The 22,995-nt window shown below is 40.3% G+C and overlaps 2 protein-coding genes and 1 pseudogene across 2 annotated transcripts in view; 1 reads left to right on the top strand and 2 right to left on the bottom strand.

Moving 5' to 3' along the window:
* Positions 1-2,828, top strand: part of LOC117296599 (trafficking protein particle complex subunit 10-like) — a 31,533-nt gene extending 28,705 nt beyond the window's left edge. The window contains exon 20 of the mRNA XM_033779618.1: positions 408-2,828. Within this exon, the coding sequence (XP_033635509.1) occupies positions 408-673 (266 nt within the window). The 3' untranslated portion in view covers positions 674-2,828. The remainder of the gene's footprint in view (positions 1-407) is intronic.
* A 2,600-nt stretch (positions 2,829-5,428) lies between these two features.
* On the bottom strand, positions 5,429-22,969 carry LOC117296488 (splicing factor 3A subunit 3-like). The gene is made up of 15 exons (XM_033779445.1): positions 22,784-22,969; positions 19,682-19,729; positions 18,950-19,002; positions 17,968-18,073; positions 16,992-17,156; positions 14,029-14,111; positions 12,219-12,357; positions 11,399-11,467; positions 11,034-11,209; positions 9,876-9,948; positions 9,170-9,334; positions 7,626-7,736; positions 6,916-7,006; positions 6,558-6,613; positions 5,429-5,859 (listed from the first exon to the last, which is right to left on the bottom strand). Exons 1-15 carry the CDS (start codon positions 22,877-22,879, stop codon positions 5,782-5,784), a joined length of 1,509 nt encoding a protein of 502 aa, XP_033635336.1. The 5' UTR covers positions 22,880-22,969; the 3' UTR covers positions 5,429-5,781.
* Positions 10,876-10,993, bottom strand: LOC117297115 (annotated as a pseudogene).
* Positions 22,970-22,995: the final 26 nt, after the last annotated feature.

Raw genomic sequence — 22,995 nt, 5'->3', positions numbered from 1 at the left:
GTCCTTGTCCTGGCACTTGCATTCTTGAGCAAGATACTTTATCTTAATGGCTTTGTTCTTAGGATGCCAGAATCCCATAAATGTAGGATTTGCATTGAGAGTGGAGTTTTTGTGGCAATTTGACTGTACACATAACACAATTAAGCCACCCATACGTATGTGCCTCACTTGTAACACATGCATTAAATAAGTTGCATGTACTCGCTGGTAAATTATGTTCATTTAGAATTTTTCCTCAGTCTAAACATGTCTTTCCTATGGTTGCCCCGAAATGTTGAATTTCTGGAAATTTCATAGCATGAGGTTACTAAAGTATTAAGACAGTTGTATGTGTTTATTTTAAATGTTATTCTTGTATATTCACTGACTGACAGCAGGGTTTGGTTTTTTATTTCTTCTGAATTCAGGACCCCAGCCTGTCACGCAAGTTGTCGTTAGTCCACCAAGAGGGGGCAGTATACCAGATGCTTCCAGCATGAATGAAACTGACAGTCCGTCAGTCGTCCCAAGTGTTAGTCCGTTGGATGCGCATCATAACGTGACCAATGATAAGACAAGTTGTGCATCACTTCTTCACTTTGCTGCCGGCCAAGTCTACTATCGGAGTTTAGCTACACAGGTCCATGTTCTGCCTGAGTCTGATATTAGTATATTAGATGTGGCTGTTCAGTGAGGGAACAGTGAAGCGCAGACTACCAGTCGATTATCACTAAACCTACTGCTCATATGATCTTGCCCATTATATATAGCTACTATACACGTTAACTTAATCATGCTTAGCAAAATTAGGCTACCAGCCGAGATGTCCTGGAATTCATGCGGTTTCTGATGGATCCCTGCAAAAATACAACTTGTATTACCTAGTAATTTGATTGGTGAAACACGGGTCATGTGTCATCCATGATATGCTCCCGATTTTATCTCAGAACAATAAGTTTACTCTCATTCAAGGAATCTTTGATCCAGTTCCATGATTCTCTCCTCAATGAACCCAAGTCTCGACACTCATGGGGTGACAGGACTTTTTCTTCAGCTGCACCGTATATCTAGAACTCTCTACCACTTAGTCTTAGATCTTGTCTTTGTACCACAAAGTTCAAATCTCTTCAAATAATATGTGCGAGTTAATAAAACAAATATTAGATGCCTTTTGTTTGTGCGTTTAGTCGCAGAATATACTCACTCAGTGAAAATGGAACAATCCAGGGTTCACCTTGTGATTATATTCTACAACTATGCACTCACATGCAGTCACCGTTTGTATAAATGTTATACAATTTTGCCAATTACAAGAATTCATAAAAGAAATTTACTTTTTGACTTGGGGGGGGGGGGGGAAGGGCCAAGAAATCTGTAAGGGACAATCCAGAATTGGAATATACAATCTGGAAAACAATCCTGTCGGTAATTCTTCTCAGATTCAAATTTTTTTGGGGATCAAAACTTATATTTGATCATAACCACATTACTTCAAGTAAACTGATTCTGAAAATGCTCTATACTATTGATAGCTGCTGCTCTATACTATTGATAGCTGCTGCTCTATACTATTGATAGCTGCTGCTCTATACTATTGATAGCTGCTGCTCTATACTAGTGATAGCTGCTGCTCTATACTATTGATAGCTGCTGCTCTATACTATTGATAGCTGCTGCTCTATACTATTGATAGCTGCTGCTCTATACTATTGATAGCTGCTGCTCTATACTATTGATAGCTGCTGCTCTATACTATTGATAGCTGCTGCTCTATACTATTGATAGCTGCTGCTCTATACTATTGATAGCTGCTGCTCTATACTATTGATAGCTGCTGTACTTCTAACTTAGTCAGTTTGATTGCCAATCATTTTAAGGGTGATTACCAAACGCATAAACCTTCCTTTAAGAATTGGTGTCCCCATAGAAATATTTATAATTTATTACCATTTATACTGTTTACCTTTAGAGCTTGCATTATGATTGTTCAAAACCAATGTAAGCACTTTTGTGTGAACCAATGCTCAATTGATCATTGAAGTATATGCATGTCCTGAGCAAATATCTTGTTTGTTCCGTGTCACTTTCATGAGCTTGTCCAAAAATGAACTGGCCATACACTGCCATTTTTATGGTCCGCACAACAACTTCAGTGTGCATACCGTATTTATGTCACTGACCAACCACAAGTTAACCATTGGTCATTGCAGGTACGGTTGTACATGCTCCAAACTGCTGTGTACAACTGTTCTACTTTCACATTTACAGTGAATGATTAATGGTTGATCTTTTTTCAAAACCTTGGCTTCAAGCTCCTCACCTCTTTGAAGAAGAGTATGAAAATTGGTTTCAAAATAACCTACACAGCCAACCCAGGCCATAGTTTTCAAAAGGTTCCGAGTAGACTGGTGCTAAAGTCTAGGGCTAATTTCATAGCACTGCTTAGTGTGCTTAATACTGTTGCATAGAACTTTGCTGATGCGTAATTGTATTTCACAGATTAGCATGAACATTTTGCATCCAGCATGTGTGTTCACCATGGATTTGCATTGCTGTGTCAGTCATTTTCATATACTTTGTGCCAATAAACCCATTTTATCAGCAGTCTTCATTCTTTATTCATCAATACCTCAGACAGTTTCGCTATTCCTATTGGTGGAGAGCGCGTCACGTGGGTGTGTATAAACCTTTGTTTATAACCAGTAAAAAGTGTTGAAACATGGGCGTGACATGCGAGCTTGCACCTGTTTCTTCATACTATTGGTCAAGAGTAACGGCCGGGACAGTTGTGCCACATCACGCGTGACGCGCACAGCATTCCCTTATAAGGAGTTGTTTACCCGAGGTCGGCGGAGGGCCTTACCATTTCATAGCTGGAGGGGTGTTGTGGTGAAAGAAATCATTGAACAATTATAATTTTTCATTTATTTTACTTTTTGACCAAAAGTGTTGATGTCTTTTGATTTGACCGAAAAGGTATTTATGAATGGGATTCAAAGGGGTTGTTCTAAAACCCCCTCGACCCCCACGACCCCTCGACGTCCGCCCCGTGTTCGAAGAATGTCCCAATTCCGAAATTCATAAAATGTCGCTTTACGGCCGAGTAAGAATTAAGTCCCTGATTTAGAATTTACAGTGTGTGATCCGCGACGCAACTTCCTTCCATGACTAGACTTGATTTCAAGTCTGAGACTGCGGTTATATTTATCTGCATCAGCCACACAGAATTGGGAGTATTTACTCTCCACTTCTGCACGTCATGTACACACTCATTGGGGACCACATACACGTCCGTGTGGCCATTTGGTCGGTCGGGTCTACAACCTTGAGCTCCGCTTAGAGCAACTAGTAGTACCATTGAGGAATAGTACACAGGACGGGAGCGATCGGCTGGAAATCATCACGTAATGAGTTGGCCGTAATCGTATTCGGGCGGTACACGCAGGTTCCCAGTTGGGATAATAATCTCGGATCGGCCAAGAGATACACAAGGAAATGCCGCGGTTTTTTATCTGTACATCACAATTGCCACAGGCCCGCTTTTAGCAGCCAATCACGCGAAGTTTGCTTCGTGCATACCACGTGTGTATGGTTTGTCTCGTACGCTGTGTTGTTGTGATGTGCGAGGCATGGTAGTCGATGTCAGCATATACAAATTGTGTGTGTGATTGATTGAGGTTGTGAACTGTGGCAATTTCGGTGTACAGAAAAAAAGATCGCACAAAAGTCGAGGGTCGAGGGAGTCGTGGGTCGAGGGGGTTTTAGAACAACCCGAATCAAAGTGTGTTGAGTCGGTTTTCAACTAGTGGTTTAAACTCGCCGAGGCCTGGTTCTTGATAATTTACCTCGACTTCATCTCGGTAAAATTATCAAGAACCAGACCTCGTTGGGATTAAACCACTTGTTGAAAACCTCTTCACCACACATTGATTCCCTTAGTAAAAACCACTTTCTGGTTTTGAATTAGAGCTAGTGTTCTCTGCTAGACCCTGTGCATTTGTAAATACACTGAAACGTTGTGAGTAATCAGTGCAATATAAACGTATACTGAATTTCAATTAGATTTAACAAATGAGTAATTGTAATACTTTAAATGAAGGATTATTTAGCGGCCATCTTTATGGTAAATAAACCTCTGAAAAGTTACATTTCCAGCTTCTATTTTGTTGATTTGTTTGAACAAAGTCAATTCTGCTGGATAATGTGTGTAGCTACGCTTTTCTTGCCGAGATCAAAATCCAGGTATTTTGTGAGGTTGTCAAGGACTAATTACTTTGACAATATTATTCCAGATATTGGACAGTACTGGGGGGTAGGCTGCATAGCCAAGACTTTCTGGTGGTGGTGGGGGCACAGGGGGAGCATTTCTCTAAAGAGCTGAGGGAAGGGGACTGGGTTTTTAAGCTACTAAAAATTGGATATGAGATCAATGTAGAAGAAAAGAGTGGTTTATTAATTCAACATTTTTAGACTTCTATAAAGTAAACAATGCTAAACAGGTTGAATGGGTAGAAATTAACAATCATTTAAAGTAGTTGTGCATTGACAAATGGAAATCTCTTTTGACTAGTAAGTTGCTTTGAATAGATAACTAGTCATATGAATAAGTAACTAGTCTTTTAGCTCAATACCATATAGTTATATAATAGAAATTGAGGGCGTACAAAACTGGTGCTGACCCAGCGTATAACACAGGTCATGCACTAGTTAACACAACCAATATTTTGTAAAGAGAAATCTGTTTGTAAATTTACCCATTAGGGATTCGAACCCATTAGGGATTCGAACCCATGTTGGGCCAGCACAGTTATGAGTGTGTAAAGCTTTTGCGAAGTTGGGCAAGAGACAGTGAACACCCATACAAAACTCTGAATTGATGTATACCTGGGTTTGCTCATCTGGAGATTGCTATGCAAAGGCTTGCCCCGAAACATTTGACATTCCAATGTAGGCGGTGCATTGTGACTAAGCAAGTCGTTGTACCAGAAATTATTCAAATCTAACACGCAAAAGGCTTATTGGCTGGAATTTACCCTTAGAGGGATTCCTGCCCAAAGTGGGACAGCACAGTAACCTGTGATGACCTTGGCAGTGCTTCCTCTAGTCACATTAACCTTTGACCTTGACCTTTGACACTCCAGGCTTTGACAAGCAAGAAACACCATCAGAGAACTTAGTTGTAAAATTCTAAAAAACTCCAGAGAAAACTCCACCTTTGCAATTATGCATGGTCCCACTAAGAATGAGGAGTAATTGTGAATTAATGAAAATGGTTATGCAAGCTATGCAAAACATAATGGTTGGTCCCCTTGATTTTTTTTCCCTTGGAGTTTATATGGGTGCGTTCGATAAGCTTCCCTGTGTCGACCCTGCGGTGCTCACTCGGGTGAGCCCCTGACAAGAGCTAATCGAACAATCACTCACCCTCTTGTGGTGACGTCATGTACCTGGGGCCAGCCCTCAAGTGACCCACTCCACAAGGAGGGTACTTGGGGCTGACCAGGGTGAGCCCCTGGAATGACGCCAGAGCTATACGAACGTACCGGGGACAGACTGGGGGCAGACTGGGGTCGACCCAGGGAAGCTCATTGAACGCACCCTCTGCTGCAACAGATTACCAACCCAAAAACAATTCAATGAATATTGTCTTTGACTGATTTCCACTTAATTTCTTGGAATGTAAGACTGCTCAGCACTTGTATTTCTGTAGTAAAACCAGGAAATAAAGCTTTTTAATATTTTATTTAAAATATTCAGAGCTATCTATTGTAAAAAACCAAAGCAGTAAAATACTATTCCTGACTAGAGAAGTCCCTGCCTCTTGAGATCTTCGAAGACCTTCTTGTTGACAACGTTACCACTAGAATCCTCAAACTCCTCCTGAAAAACAAACCAAACACAATTCATTTTAAATACAAAGTGGCCTACTTTCGACAAGCTTCAGTAATATGATCGGAGTCGTCGTTACACTGCCATGCAATTCATAGAGCACTGAAGCCTTAAAGGCACTGGACAGTTTTGGGAATTACTCAAAATTGTTGTTAGCATAAAAAAGTAACTTGGAAACGAGCAATGGAGAGCTGTTGATAGTATAAAACATTGTGAGAAACGGGTCTCTCTGAAGTAACATAGTTTTATGAGAAAGAGGTAATTTCTCACTAAAATAATAATAAGCTGATGCTTTTTATTATGCAACTGAAAGCACACAAAGTAATGCAACAAGGGCGTTTTTTTCTTTCATTATTCTCGTGCAAATTCTATGACCAATTGAGCCCAAACTTTCTAAGGTTTGTAATTGTATCTGTACATTGGGATACATCACCATGTGAGAATGCTGGTCTTGGACAATTACCAAACGTGTCCAGCAGCCGATTTCACAAAACGCTAGGATTAATCCTGTCTCGAGTTAGGACGAGTAACTAATCCTAACTTAGTATGGGTTCAATGCGTCCTAACGTCTATGGATATGGAGTTTACCCCTGTCCTAGTCCTAAGATTAATCCTAAGTAAGGAAGAGTTTGGTGAAATCGCCGGCAATATTCTGAGCAATCTTTTAGAGATTGTCATGAGTGACTTACCTCAGTATCTGGTCTCCACCTCTCAGCAGACTTTGCATCTTTCAGTTTATCCCACACTATAAATATACAAAACATTGATTCATTGTCAAATCATTGATTACAAATATTTGCCATGAGGTACAGCTGTTCTTCTGATGCATTCATTGTTTATTTACCACTTACACAAAACTATGGGCCCATTCTGTGCATCATGCGTAGTACTATTTTAAGGGAAGCTTTCTACCATAATTACATTTAAACATTAGTAAGTTGAATGTAAATCTGTGGACATTTGTATTTTGTGTCGTATAAAAAGTACGCAAACCCTTTAAAGTAAGTTGAAAGGAGGTAAATAGATAGTTTGCTATAATAGACTTACATGAGAGAGCATCTTCAATGAGTGTAACGTTAGCGAAGTGAGCCGTGTTGGGAATACCTAAACACCTCATTCCATGAGCATGACGCCATTCCTGTAAACAACAATATCAACAATTAGGCATTACAGATTGATGTTGGGTTCTGTTGAGGTATATAACATACTGAACATTTGGTGAGCCGTGTTGGGAATACCTAAACACCTCATTCCATGAGCATGACGCCATTCCTGTAAACAACAACATCAACAATTAGGCATTACAGATTGATGTTGGGTTCAGTTGGGGTACAGTACATACTGATCGAGTTTGGGCGAGGTGTTCTTGGATTCTCAAGGATTGCTCTTCATGTATCTTCAACACGAACATGATGATGGTAGTCATTTAGTACAGTGTTGTTCTCGACTGATCCCTGCTGAAAGGTAGTGTGTGATCTTGTTCCAAGAGCATTTTTCTTGGGTCATCATTTTTCTTCTCATCATTAGCGTGTGCGAACAGCGCACTCTGGCCAAGAACACACCGCCCGAAATCAGCCATGAATGTTGTGGCCAAGAATAACACAAAAAGCTATGACCGTTGTTGTCCTGGTCTTGGCGTTGATGCCCCTTCAGTATCCCAAAAGACTTAAAGATCATCCAATGAAAATGGTCTTGCCCTCTTAAAGATGAAATTCCAGGCCTGTGTATGTAGATTCCAATGTTGTTTTTCTACTTACAGCAAAGTGTCTCTGGAAAGCTTTAGGACCTCTGTAGGTTTGGTTTCCACAAATCTCACAGGAGTAGGTGATGTTCAAACCATGTAGCTTGTATAACCAGTACGGTATCGGCTGCAAAGACAATTGGTAATTACTCAAAATAATTAATAGCATAAAAACATACTCGGTAACGAGCAATGGAGAGCTGTTGATAGTATACAAATATTGAGTGGCTCAGAGTGGAACGGAACAGTCCAAAATTTTATCGTGCGATAATATTCCTTCCCATTCCACGAATTAAAGCTACTCAATATTTGTTTTATATAACTGACATATTTATATAGATCCTTGTCATTTGATGTATTTTAAAAGTATAACATTATGAAAAATCACACAAATTACTGACAACCAAAAATCAAATAGCGCCGCGTAGCGGCAACAATGCACAAATCGGATCACAAAATTTTTGTACAGGTACTCCTGCTCAAAAACATTGGGAACAAGGATGATCCTAACTGTTGAATGGGAAATGCCATTCCCCATGGGCGAATAGGTCTTTTTGATCGCCGGTGCGAATGGGAATAATAGTGAATGTCATGTGAAGTAAGTTCTACAAATCAAATGAGAAGGATCTGTATGTCAGTTATACAATATAAAACATTGTGTGTAACGGCTCCCTCTGAAGTAACGTACAAAGCACAATATTTTGTACATGAAGACATGGACAAATTGCTGTCTAGTTTACTCTGTACGTGACTCTTAATCGTCTTTCTCAACGACTTACACAACCTCCGTGACAGGACAGCAAGACATAACGATGTAAAGAACACTGACCATGAATATTTACTAGTAAACGGAAATTAAATCCTGAAAACTGAGCAGACAATAGGTGCGATAGATGCAGAAACTGCATGGTAAGGTCTCTAAAGTGTATTACATTGGCTAGGTTGTTTTAACAGAATTTCAGTTTTTACTTTCGGTTTAGTTTTAAATTACTTAATAAGTATTTTCTACATAATGATGTCATACTGTCCTGTCAGGGAAAGTGTGTAAATCATTGAGGAAAACTACACTTGAATAAAATGTACGGACTGTTCATTTTCCCTTGGCTTCACCTCAGGAAAAGGGAACCCTATAAAAGTATCAAACTATAAAGTCAGGTTTTCATTATGGCAGCCATCTTGGTTCTATTGCATTCAAACCAATGTAACCATAATGAGGCTGGAAGGGGACATAGTCTGGTCTCTGTAAGGTAAACTTAGAACCAGTATCCATCATTATGCTGTTATGATTACACATGAGGAACTTGACGTACATGACAATAGTACCTTTAATAGATGGACAATTTCTTCAGGGATAAAGAGTATTAATTTAGATTTTACCAATATACACCGATGTGTGTTAGCACTGTATACTCAGTACTTTCCTGAGCTTTGTGAAAAAATCACAGGCATATTACTTGGGTGGGATGCAAACCCATGACCTTTGCAATTCTGGAGCAGTGTTTTATTAGACCACCGAGGTTGTCCGGTAACTAGAGTCATTTCAAATCCTATAACTGGTACCTTTCCATCCCATCCTAGGGGTAGATTCTTAGGGTTATAGATGACTTCATTATCATCATCATCACTGTCACTATCGCTGTACTGTTCCTCTTCATCATCTTCACGTTCAGCATCGGTCCGAGCCTGCTTGCGCTGAATGTTCTCACGGGTTGCAAGTCTCTGCTCCTAAAAATGCAAAGTTTGACGACGATGTTTAGATATTTAAACAGCGGCTACAGGATAATCTCAATATTTTAACTATTACCCTTTTTTGACCAAACAGACATCGTAGATACCGATTTATACCTATTTTATGCTTAAAATTTGCATTTGTTAATAAATAATTCAAGTCAAAAATGCACCTCTCCGCGCGGCTTTTTCAGCCAAGAGTCAAAAACGGCTTATTTATTATGACCCCTGGGATTTGAACCTTCAAATAAGTAGCAGTGGGTACTGCAATTACATGTAGTTGGTTTTAGACATTGTTGTACAATTATTTTGAAACATGGAAAGTTTTCATATTTGGAAACATAGGGTATTTTCATTTTTGTTGTTGAGCGGAGGTAGGTCACATCTTGCGACAGTTTTCAGACGCCATGGCAATTTTCATACACAATCTCCCATGATGCATGTGAAAAATATTCCTTCCTTCAAGAATAATGACCTATCACTGTGAATAGTGCCCTCAATTGACAGCCTATAACTAGTTTTAATTTGATATACTTACCCCAAGAAGCTCAGCAAAGAAGTAAACCTGTGCCTCTAAGTATGCCATGTCTTTCTGCTTACCAACGTTGTCTCTGTTTAACAAAAATAAGCAAATCAACATCTGCATTACATTATTCACTCAAAAGCTCTCATATAACAGAGGATTGGATTGGTGGAAAGATGTTGCGGCTTCGTGAGGTCATCTTGGATCAGGCCACTGCCATGACCTTTTTGAAAGTATAGCTTTGTCTTAGACTCTGTCTGCAGTTATCATCTGCCATGTATGTTGTCAAAATTACTGATGAGGCCTTTAGCCAGCATCAAAGCTGTGGTTTTTAAACAGGCCTATGTATGTGAAAGAGGTAGTCATTTTGTTTACTGGTACACTAAAACCTATAAACGGAGTGTTTTGGGTCTGACGCCAGTCGGTCATTTTGTGAAGGCAAGGTCTGTGTTAAGCCTAAAATAATGGGGAATCGTTTGCCCTTCACTTTCATAAGTCCAATACATAAAATGGAAATCAAAGTGCAATGAAGAGGTTTTACACTGGTTTTAACATGCTGAGCCCTGGTTTCTTGATAATTTACTTAGACACAGTTGAGAAGTACCTTTCTGATAACAATATCCAAAAACCCTGTAAAAGCTAAGAAAAATTCTTACAGTTTAGTCTCAGCTCACCTCAACTCTGTTTTAAAACTCTACGCATGTGTTGAGCAATGAGTGCCTCCTCCACAAGTTTAAACATGCACGCTTAAAATTCAAACTAGCCAATTTTGCGACCTTAAATTGGGCAGTGATATTTGTGCAATCCACGCAATCATCTGATGGAGCCCTCTATTGACTTCACTAAGGATAGGTCATGTTAAATCTGTTTAGTGATTATATGGCCTGTTTAAAAAATGTGTGATCTCCTCTCGGTCAATCAGAATAAACTACCTAATAATAATAATAATAATAATAAGACTTGTAATGCGCACATATCCACCCTGCTGGGTGTTCAAGGCGCAGAAAAATAGGAAAGTCTACGGCACCCAGTATTCCCAGGAGGTATCCCATCCAAGCACTGACTGGGCCCGACGCTGCTTAACTTCGGTGATCAAAGAGAACCGGTGTTTTCAGCGTAGTATGGCTGTATACCTATCCCAGGTATTAATGAATATTTTATAAGAACTCTTACTTTTTGCCTCCTTTGCCCGTCTTACTCTTGGCAAACAGACTGGCATCCAGCTGATCTAGGGGTACTCCCTTAGTACTGAACAGACGCTGAGCTCTCTCTTCTAAGGTTCCGCCACATTTCAGCCCCAGAGCCATCAAAGCTGACTTAAGACGATCCAGACCTAATGATGCCAATTCCTAACACAAGATACAACAAACATTTCAACATGTCAAAACAACTTTCTTATCTGGTAGCAGTTGATTTTGTCAACAGCCAAAATCAGTTAAGTGTAGCCCTAACCTTGATGTGGCCGTCCGGCCCGGTGATGTTAGGCGATATCTCATACAAATATATTTGAAACTATAATTATTTTTTTAATGACATACCTCTGGAGATGAGAAGGCAGACAGATCCAAATGAGCTCCTGCATGTGCCAGTGCACTTGCCGCTTCTTTCTAAATCAGAAAGTATCAAGAATAAAGCATTAACTACCTCAATCAAAAAAATCACTAATAAATACTTGTCAGAGAGTTTATGCACTCTAAATGGTCACAGACAGGTCATGTTGGGGTGTATTAGCATGTGATATTAAGACTCTGTGAACTAGCGAATAAATGACCCCTAAACAAGTACTTGAAAAAGGCCTTACAAGTGCTTGTTATGGGTGCACCTATTAAATCAACTGTTTTCTTTGTGCATATTTGTTTCTAAAATGTTATAAAGAGATTCATGTTCAGGTATGCACGCCCATACCGCGTTTAGCGCAAACAGTGTTTCAATTTAAGGTAGTTGGTGCGCACATGAATCTTGTGCAGAGCAAAGAACATGATGCCCTTACCTCATCATTAATACTGAGCTGCTTCAAAAACTAACTAGGATTTTAAACTTGATGTAATCTAGAAAGGTTTGCAGCACTTCCCTGGGAGTTCTGATGGTTTACCACAACAGCTAATAGAGAAATGAGTACAGTTTCAAAAGATGTTTACCTATTTTTTAAAACAAGTCAACATCAAAAGATGTGTACACACACAAAACTTTTTCAACGCTGCTCTAGATTTGCAAAGGTCGTGGGTTCAAATCCCACCCAAGTAATCTGACAGTGGTTTTTGTTTCACTAAGCTCAGGAAAGTACAGAGTAAACAGAGCTAACACACATTATATTCTTTATCCCTGCTGCAAATTTCCACCTATTAAATCCTTACTTACCCCCCATCCAGGGAATGAGCCGCTTTCCCATTGGCTCTCATAGGTGATCCGAACCTTCTCCAACTCCTCAGACATTTCAAGGAGAGGCTTCAGGCGTCGGGTGTAACTATGAAGATAGTCTAAGAGCAGCTCAAGGTATCTGGCAGAAATCAGGAGTAAACAGATATGGAATCCAAACAGATTAACTGACAGATCATAGAGTCTTTACTTCTTATTATCCTACTCATGGAGATAACTGAATCAGGTAGACTCTTACATTGTATATCAAGGTGCTATTCAATATTCATAAATACCCCAGACAGTTTCACTACTCCTATTGGTTGAGAGCGCGTCACGTGGTGGTGTTTAAACGGCTGATAAAGACACAGCTAGAGCTGTTTAAGACCCGTTGGCTTCGCGTGTTAAGCATGTGTGTGTAGCTATTAGTAACATCACGTTATGTGTGTGTAGCTATTAGTAACATCGCGTAATGTGTGTGTAGCTATTAGTAACATCGCGTTATGTGTGTGTAGCTATTAGTAACATCGCATTATGTGTGTGTAGCCATTAGTAACATCGCGTTATGTGTGTGTAGCTATTAGTAACATCGCGTTATGTGTGTGTAGCTATTAGTAACATCGCGTTATGTGTGTGTAGCTCTAGTAACATCGCGTTATGTGTGTGTAGCTATTAGTAACATCGCGTTATGTGTGTGTAGCTATTAGTAACATCGCGTTATGTGTGTGTAGCTATTAGTATTATCGCGTAATGTGTGTGTAGCTATTAGTAATATTAGTTTGTGCACACGGGCGTATTCACACCACCACCCGACGCACACAAAACATTTTGACCAAAGATTTTAAAAGTTTGAAAAGCTTCGTGTGTTGGGCGCGCAAGCTAATGAACGCCAATTTAAATTACGCAATTAGCATAGCTATTACAAACAGCGCATAAAATGTAGTACACGTGCGTATATACACAAACCGACGCGCACAAAAGAATTTTATTAAAGCTTTTGAAAATTTGCAAACTTCGAAAAAAATTGCAAATGAAACAGTGTCACACTGTCTATACCTGTTAAATTATGTCGCTTTCAACATCGGGGCATTTATGAACGGGAATAAAAGAGTAGTGACTCGTTCTTAAACGGCCGTTTAAAACCTTGCAGAGTCGTGGCCGTGCGATAAACGACCCTGCCGGTTTTAAACGGCCGTTAAGAACTCGTCGCCTACTCTTTTATTTCCTTATTACAATGCATGGCTTGAATTTTAAACAAGACTGCGGGCACAAGGCCAGTGATTTTAGCATCAGGCCGGTTAAAAAAGACAAGAACAACGGTTTCTCCCAAAAATTTGAGCCCTGCTAATTTCATAACAACTATAACTGGTCCATTCGCCATTATGATTCAAATGCTATATTTGCTGAGCAGCAAATATCAAGCTCGTGAGAGAATTGAAGCCCAGGGTAAATTCCCATACAGTTATATGATTGCTTTGTAAAGCATGTGTTATACAACGTGTACTTTACTTTAATGTAATTTAGACTCAGATTCTGACAGCAAATTTGTACACTTGGGTGCAGAGAATCACTAATTGCTTTCATGGGAATGGCTTTCATGAGAATTTTTGCAAATATAATTACAATTTACACTCAGATTCTGACAACACAAATGTGCACCTGGATGCAGATAAACAATGGTAAATAGAATACTTGTTGCCAATATAATTATAATCTAAACCCTGATTCTGACAACACGATCACCTTGACTAAACTGTGACGTGCTGTACTGCTTTATTGAGGACGCCTTGTACTGATATATCACGATACCAACCTTCTATACTCAGCATTCTTCCGATCTTTCTGGATGGAAAATAACTGGTCAAAGTTTGCAAGATACGTCAGGTAGTCAATTTTCTGAGTAAGAAGAAAACAAAGGAGGAAGAAAGAGATGTGTCATAAGTGTGAAACCCCACATACCTGTGGTGTGTTTGCACAATTTGTAAAACTGACAATATAATTGGGAAGGTAGTGACATTCTGCTCTACCAGCCAGGCTCCTAGTGGATGATACCCATGCCCTACATCCTTCTGGACTGTAAAGGGGGTAACCCTGTTTCAGCCCCAGGAGTAGGTGGCTGGGAAGGTAGTGACATTCTGCTCTACCAGCCAGGCTCCTAGTGGATGATACCCATGCCTACATCCTTAGGGACTGTGAAGGGCGTAACCCTGTTTCAGCCCTAGGAGTAGGTGGCTCCTAGTGGATGATACCCATGCCTACATCCTTACAGACTGTGAAGGGGGTAAGTCTGTTTCAGCCCTAGGAGTAGGTGGCTGGGAAGGTAGTGCATTCTGCTCTGCCAGCCAGGCTCCTAGTGTATGATACCCACGCCTACATCCTCACATACTGTGAAAGGGGTAACCCTGTATCAGCCCCAGGAGTAGGTGGCTGGGAAGGTAGTGCATTCTACTCTACCAGCCAGGCTCCTAGTGGATGACACCCATGCCTACATCCTTACAGACTGTGAAGGGGGTAACCCTGTATCAGCCCTAGGAGTAGGTGGCTGGGAAGGTAGTGACATTCTGCTCTACCAGCCAGGCTCCTAGTGGATGATACCCATGCCTACATCTGTATGGACTGTAAAGGGGGTAACCCTGTATCAGCCCCAGGAGTAGGTGGCTGGGCAGCGTGCATTCTGCTCTACCAGCCAGGCTCCAAGTGGATGATACCCATGCTTACATCCTTAGGGACTGTGAAGGGGGTAACCCTGTTTCAGCCCTAGGAGTAGGTGGCAACATGCCCCTGGCATGGCCCCTGGTGAAAGTAAATTTGGGTCAACAGCCCAAATCAGTTAAGTACAGCCCTCACTTTCAAGGAATACCGGACACTTCGGCACCTCGCAAAGTCGGCACCTGCAAAGTCGGCACCTTGCAAACTCGGCACCAAGAATATCGGCACCATACAAACTCGGCACCGGCCTTTTTTTGACTAACAAACTCGGCACCAAGCAAAAAATTAATATCACCTCGAAGAGTCAAGTGGTTACAAATAAAGTAACGTGCGTGTACTTACACAATAACAAAGGTTTGGTAGTTTTAATAGTAGCTTTGTAAACTATAGTTAAATCACTAATTCTATGGGTGATGAAAATTCCATACTTTCGAGGGCATTTGGGCCCCCGGAAGTTAACCGTTCGGCCCGCATGTGCCGTGTTTAGTCAACAAGTAGAATGCATGTCGGTGACAGTGTGGTGCCATTTTCTTATGATTTTGGCTCTGAACAATTTTAATAAGGGTTTGTTTTAGTTAGGTTAATAATTTTCAATGGATTATTGCCTCTTAACAGAGCATGATTTAAAGGCACTGGCCGGATAATTTCCTGAGGGCTCCGTTTGTGCGTTATATGGACGGCAGGCACACACCACTATATCGTTTAGTGTGCACACTCCTTCCAGTGCCAATTTTCTTTTTTTTTTACGATATTCATAAATTATTCCAATAATATTTGCAATGTTTTTACAAATAACTTTATAACAGAATCAAGCTTTTTATGGGACTATGATGGTGGGACTGATAAAATAAAAACGAGGCCTACCACACAGTGTGAAAATCGAACTTTTTCAACTGGGTGCCGAGTTTGTATTTGTACATGTGCCGAGTTTGTGGGTGCCGAGGTTGTGGGTGCCGAGTGTGCAAGGTGCCGAGTTTGTAGGTGCCCAGTTTGCAAGGTGCCGAAGTGACCGGTACCCCTTTCAAGAGGCTGCCCGGCCTTGGGAAGAAAATTATATATCAAAATATCAAAATATTTTGATAAAAATAAAAAAATATTTTGATACAGTTAGCAGGGTTTTCATTTTGCATTCTGCTGCAGTTAACGGGGTTTTCATTTCAACTGTGTTGCATTCTGCTGCAGTTAGCAGGGTTTTCATTTCAACTGTGTTGCATTCTGCTGCAGTTAGCAGGGTTGTCATTTCAACTGTGTTGCATTCTGCTGCAGTTAGCAGGGTTTTCATTTCAACTGTGTTGCATTCTGCTGCAGTTAGCAGGGTTGTCATTTCAACTGTCTTGCTTTCTGCTGCAGTTAGAAGGGTTGTCATTTCAACTGTGTTGCATTCTGCTGCAGTTAGCAGGGTTTTCACTTTGCATTCTGTTGCAGTTAACAGGGTTTTCATTTCTACTGTGTTGTATTCTGCTGCAGTTAACAGGGTTTTCATTTCAACTGTGTTGCATTCTGCTGCAGTTAGCAGGGTTTTCATTTCAACTGTGTTGCATTCTGCTGCAGTTAGCAGGGTTGTCATTTCAACTGTGTTGCATTCTGCTGCAGTTAGCAGGGTTTTCATTTCAACTGTGTTGCATTCTGCTGCAGTTAGCAGGGTTGTCATTTCAACTGTCTTGCTTTCTGCTGCAGTTAGAAGGGTTGTCATTTCAACTGTGTTGCATTCTGCTGCAGTTAGCAGGGTTTTCACTTTGCATTCTGTTGCAGTTAACAGGGTTTTCATTTCTACTGTGTTGTATTCTGCTGCAGTTAACAGGGTTTTCATTTCAACTGTGTTGCATTCTGCTGCAGTTAGCAGGGTTGTCATTTCAACTGTGTTGCATTCTGCTGCAGTTAGCAGGGTCGTCATTTCAACTGTGTTGCTTTCTGCTGCAGTTAGCAGGGTTGTCATTTCAACTGTGTTGCATTCTGCTGCAGTTAACAGAGTGTTTCCTTCATATGTGTTGGATTTGAAAGCAGCAGGGTGCCTAGAAAAAACCCGATTGGGACTAGAGTCAATGGATTAGTCCAACTGATTCTTACCTCTACATTCTTGAGATTGACGTATTTATCAAAGCATTCATGAAGGTCCAGATATTTGCCATATCCTTCTTCATCAGTGAACTCAACCAGCGTCTGAGAATCCTCACCACTCTTAGATCTCTCCTCATCCATTCTCTCATATTCATGGGATAAAGGAACAGCGATCTGAAAGTACATCAAGATCCATCACTATACAGAACTCAAATAATAATGTCTCAAGGATGCGTTTGAATGTTGACACATCAGGTGTGTCCCTCAACTCCTCTGGCAAGGAATTCCAGAGACGCGGTGCGTCTCTGGAGGGCCTTGAATGTGAGAAGCAAGATTTTGAGAGTTTAACAGGAAGCCAGTGGAGATTATATAATATGGGTGTTATGTGCTCGGATGATTTTGTCCTGGTGAGTAAGCGGGCAGATGCATTATGGACTTTTTGAAGACAATTAGTGAACTCAAATAGACCCTGCTATACTTGTGTCTGGTACCTTGTGTACCTTTATATCAATATACGTGTTCTTCCCATATCATAACATGGTGAGGTGTCATGGCTGAGTGAATAAGAGCATTTAATTAAATTTCTGGGGGTTAAGTCATCAGAGTGTGGGTTCGAATCCTGGTCATGGTTTTTGAGCAAGGTGCTTTACTATAATTGCCTCTCTTCACCCAGGGGTATAAATAGATACCTGGGAGGGTAGAGGTTGATATTGTGTATGAAAAAGCCACTAGAGCGCCTTAAAGGCAGCTCAGGGCTGTACACTCCCCAGGGAGCTGAGGAAAGATTAAAAATGGAATGTTATTGGCCAAACAACCAGGGCACTAATGTAAAGGGCATTGATACGTTTTTGTGAAATGCGCTATATAAGAACTAGTTGTTATTAGTATTACCAAACTGTTTCCCCCTTCTGACCTTTATTTAGCCAAATTGATTTGAGGGCAAAGCAAGATGAAAGAAATGGCTGGAGCGTAAGAAACTCTGTACCTCATTGGGGTGTTTTCTGTGGAAATCTTTGATTGTCTTGAGTCTGGCATAGAATTCTTGGAACTCATTGGGTCCTGACAAGGCCATCACCTCTTCCTTGCGCAAACTGTAGGATCAAGAAAAAGTATAAAATAGGAGATTATTAGAGAAAGAACTTTGCAACTCACAATACCATACATGTATGTTCACAAAAGGACACAGGTATATGTAAGCCTTGAGTTCCTGGAGACACAATTTGCTTACAGTTCAAGGATAACTGCTAAAATATTATCTTAATAACCGAGTACGATTTTAATCAAAGTTTGTTATAAGAAAAGAGTGCAAACCTCAAAACAGGTCTAGCTATGTTTTGTTTTGTTGTACTATTTTGTATGACAGGCCTGAAATTTCATATTTAAAAGGGCAATGCCACTTTGCAAAGGGCACTTCCATTTGAAAATCTGAAAATCTAAGGGAAACTTTTAAAGGGGCACCAAGGCCAAGCTCTGTGGCCTGCTTGTTATTCTAGGCCTGGTAGGACTTGAAATGATGTCAAAATTATGAACACTTTTATGTAAGTCAATATGGTCTGTCATTGAGTTTTCTAACTGGTGAACTTTGCCCTTCTGGAATATGAATGTACAAAACTTCTTAAAATCTTGGTAGCTATAAAATAACTTTACTGCAAATGCAAAGTATGTTTCAAAAGTTAGCAATATGAGAAAATAACTAGACTTGGATTATAAATGACCCTCAGTTCCTTTACGTTTATTCACAGATCCGTCCTCATTCTAACAAAATCCAAAAACCTTTTGTGGTAACCGACTGCCACACTGTTGGATTATCCTGGATTATGTTGGTATACCTGGTTCCATGTTAATACCCATTATAAGTTTGGTAGGGCATAATGCAGTACAATGCATGCACAATCTGACACAACTGAAGTAACCAAGGTGTGTTGTTTTAGAAAAATTTAAGTGATGAGGTAATTGTTGCAACATACCCATCTTTATCTTCATAGATGTCTCTCAGCTTTGCAGTGTTTTCCATGTGTTTCTATAAAATAAAACAGGTCAAGCCATACTTTAAAAAAAGAAAATATTTGGATTAATTTCAACCGGCAAGCTCACTGATTTTAAAGCTTGTACTGGTACCAAACCCTAAGAGCAAATTCTGATTTAAAACAGTGTCAAAGTCAAGAAAATAGCATTTGAAAACCCTGGAAGTAACTATTGTTTATTTTGACTGCCACAATCAAAAAGTGCCGATACGAGTATACTACACAGAATTCGCTGACAAACGTATTTAAATTTTTGCATACTACCATAACACCAGGTGCTCACAAAAGTAACAATTGTATAACCATGCAAGACATTTTCAAGTACACAATCTCACTAAAGTCAAGTATTTATACCAGTATAAAAACAAATTTCCAATTGCTTCCGTAAAATGCAAAACTGCACGAGTTTGGTTGTAATTTTGAATCTTGTTGACGTGCTCTTAAAAGACAATCAAAGGAACAACCCACAAAGTCGGAATTCAGGAAAACTGGCATCTGCGTAATCTAAACCTTGCCATACAGAACTATTAACTTGACTAAAAAACAAGATTAGATAGTACTTCTTCATTACACATCATTGTACACATCATTGAGTGTTGTTCCTAGTAAGGAGCTGATCGATCGAGATGTACAGCATAACTTTCCTATTCAAACTATTTTCTAAATTCTACTCACATCCAGGAGTTTCTTTGTTCTGTGATCAGAGTTGATTTGCTCACGGTTCTGCAAACAGAAAAAAGGAAGAAAAACATCATTTATCTGAAGGAAATTTTAGACATCTTCACCACCATTTTAGTGTTCAAGCTTTTTCTAGATCAGTAGATCAAGTTTAAACATGATTGGTTTAATCCATCAAAATCTTTGTGTAGATTCCCTTGTAATGGAAAACAGTCGTACACAAATATTTGACACTACACACACAGCTGTTGCTGTATTTGCAAAAAGTGATTTGTGTACAAAACAAGCCCACAGGTCCAGGACCAGCTCAGCTGCGCACACAGGGTACCAGTTAGCTCTGCGACTTACGTTTTTGCAAACGCAGCAAACAGCCGTAGGAAAAATACCTGATCCGTGCTTTGTGTACAAAACAATGTCCACGTGCCTGGGAACCACGAAGAGGGTGTTCCCAGACGCCCCGACATGTTTTATACATAAAGCACGGATAGGGTTATTTTTTCTTTCCAGGACGAATGTGTGCAGATAATTCTCCGCATTTGTCCTGGGGAAGAAAATACGTGCACGGTCGTCACGCGTTTTGTTGTGTAGTGGTAAAACGGAGTACTTGAGGACTGAATTACGATAAGAATTTAAAATTGAGATTGCAGAGTGGATTTTCTGTCACTCCCCGGGCCTATGAGAGTTCAAAGGACTCATAGAGCCAAATTTTGGCGAGTGAAAAAAAAGGAAAAAGATTTGCACAAACAAAGTTAAAAGAACCAGAAAAAAAGCATACTCTCACTATTGTCGTGACTGGAGACTTGTGAGAGATGTCAACCTGTTTGTTACGAGAGACGATAGCGAAAAGAAACTTGGGACCGATTGAAACTTGGGACTGAGTTGACTTGGTACCGAGTTGACTTGGTGTTGGTGGGACCGAGTTGACTGCTGGGCTGGGGGGAATGAGTTGAATACCAGACACTTCGGAACCTCTCAAACTCGGCACCAGCAAACTCGGCACCTCTCAAACTCGGCACCAGCAAACTCGGCACCTCTCAAACTCGGCACCCACAACCTCGGCACCTTGCAAACTAGGCACCCACAACCTCGGCACCTTGCAAACTCGGCACCTTGCAAACTCGGCACCCACAACCTCGGCACCTTGCAAACTCGGCACCCACAACCTCGGCACCTTGCAAACTCGGCACCCACAACCTCGGCACCTTGCAAACTCGGCACCCACAACCTTGGCACCTTGCAAACTCGGCACCCACAACCTCGGCACCTTGCAAACTCGGCACCCACAAACTCGGCACATGCACAATTACAAACTCAGCACCTGGTTGAAAACGCTCAATCTGCTACGGTTGCAAACTCGGCACCCAAATAATAATAATAATAATAATACTTGTAATGCTGGGTGTTCAAGGCGCAGTAAAACCAAAACAAAACAAAACACAACACAAAGAAAAACAGAAACAACAAAATTAGTCATTTCCAGTTGGAAATTGAAATAAATCCCGATCCTCGTCGTGTGTAACGACGGATTCGACGTCCTTTTGACGATACATACCTAATAAATAATATGTATTTTCCAAAGATCTGTATCAAAATAATTAATACTTATTTTTAGTAAACTTTTCAAGACGTTTTTGAGTAGAAAATACGTAATTTCGATGTCCAAGTATTTTTTGGGAAAATTTACACGAAACTTTGATCCAATAAAACATTAAATTCAAAATAAAGAGTACGTGTAAATAATTTCTAATACAGACTGTCGTGCACTGTGTTCTATTACAAGATGATCGTAGCCCACTTTATGCTGAGTTGCAAGATTTCACTAATAAACCGGGTGAGCACACTGAACTGTCGCTGCCGCCGCGCGCCGTGGTGAGGCAAAAGTCACCCACGGGCGACGGCCGCCATGTAGGCAAAACACGCTCCCAAATCACACTCTCTTCAAAATCAAAAAGTCATTGTCAACCAAACGCTAACATTGTCCATGAATTTTCAAAGCCCAATACATCAACAAATAACGATGTACTTTCACCAACATGATTGAAAAAAAAAAAAATTAAAAAAAATGACCGTGCTGACATAAAGTTTCTGGGGGAAAAAAATCTCCGATGCAAATTTTTCGAAAGATCGGAAGCGGTTATGGTCATATAAGCTAGCATAACTACTAATTATTTTAACTAAATTCAAACCAGTTTTTATGGTGTTTGGTTTGATATGGTTGATGGACCAAAATAGGCCGGTGCCGAGTTTGTTTGGTGCCGACATTCTTGGTGCCGAGTGGGTGCAGAGTTTGCGAGGTGCCGAGTTTGCTAAGTGCCGGGTTTACTGGGGCCGAGTTTGCGAGGTGCCGAAGTGTCCGGTACCCATTGAGTTGGCTTGCTTTGGACCAAGTTGACCGTGGTACCCGTGGACTGTAACCTGTTGTTTTTTGTATTGAAATGAAATGAAAGACCTAACTCCTGTATTTTTTATTAACAAACAGTAACATTATTAACCACCTCGTATAAATTTCCTTTAAAGACACTGGACACTATTGGTAACTGTCAAAGACCAGTCTTCTCACTTGGTGTATCTCAACATATACATAAAATAACAAACCTGTGAAAATTTGAGCTCTATCGGTCGTCGAAGTTGCGAGATAATATTTAATAATGAAAGAAAAAAACACCCTTGTCACACTAAGTTGTGTGCTTTTGGATGGTTGATTTCGAGACCTCAAATTCTAAACTTGAGGTCTCGAAATCAAATTCGTGGAAAAATACTTCTTTCTCGAAAACTACTCCACTTCATAAGTTCAGAGGGAGCCGTTTCTCACAATGTTTTATACCGTCAACCTCTCCCCATTCATTAGTATTACTCGTTACCAACCATACCAAGTAAGGTTTTAAGCTAATAAACTTTTTGAGTAATTACCAATAGTGTCCACTGCCTTTAAAAATGTGGGTTTTTTTAGTTTTCAGTTTTTAGTTAGACTGTGTGCATCAGAAAGCGTCCTCAACCAACCCACGGGACCAGCATCGTCGAATTTCCCCTGTGCATCGTCGTCGTACACAACAAAGTCAATACAAAAATACCGTACATTTTGACGAAACCTGTTCTCACCGAACTTTTCTTGTGTAGAGTTTCTTTAACCATGGCTTCAATTATCCGTTCTTTTTCTTCATGTAAACGTCTCTGTTGCTCCAAAATCGTCTCCATGGTGTCTGAATTTACAAGATAAATGAAAAAAATGCACGCAAGATTCGCTTTCCTGACGTTTCTAAAAACACACGTTGACCAAGCCTACCGACAGAGGGCGCCAGAAATAACACAGC

The sequence above is a fragment of the Asterias rubens genome, chromosome 11 (assembly GCF_902459465.1).
Source record: "Asterias rubens chromosome 11, eAstRub1.3, whole genome shotgun sequence".
Lineage (NCBI taxonomy): Eukaryota > Metazoa > Echinodermata > Asteroidea > Forcipulatida > Asteriidae > Asterias > Asterias rubens.
The sequence above is the reverse complement of the archived record's forward strand: the minus strand, read 5'-3'. Positions and strand labels throughout refer to the sequence as shown.

Coding starts and splice junctions, on each gene's coding strand:
- LOC117296488 (XM_033779445.1), bottom strand. CDS start 22,879: ATGGAGACGATTTTGGAGCAACAGAGACGTTTACATGAAGAAAAAGAA. Junction 17,157..17,967: donor ACAGAAAACACCCCAATGAG/GTACAGAGTTTC, acceptor ATGTACTTTCAG/ATCGCTGTTCCTTTATCCCA. Junction 11,468..12,218: donor GCTCATTCCCTGGATGGGGG/GTAAGTAAGGAT, acceptor TTTCTGATTTAG/AAAGAAGCGGCAAGTGCACT.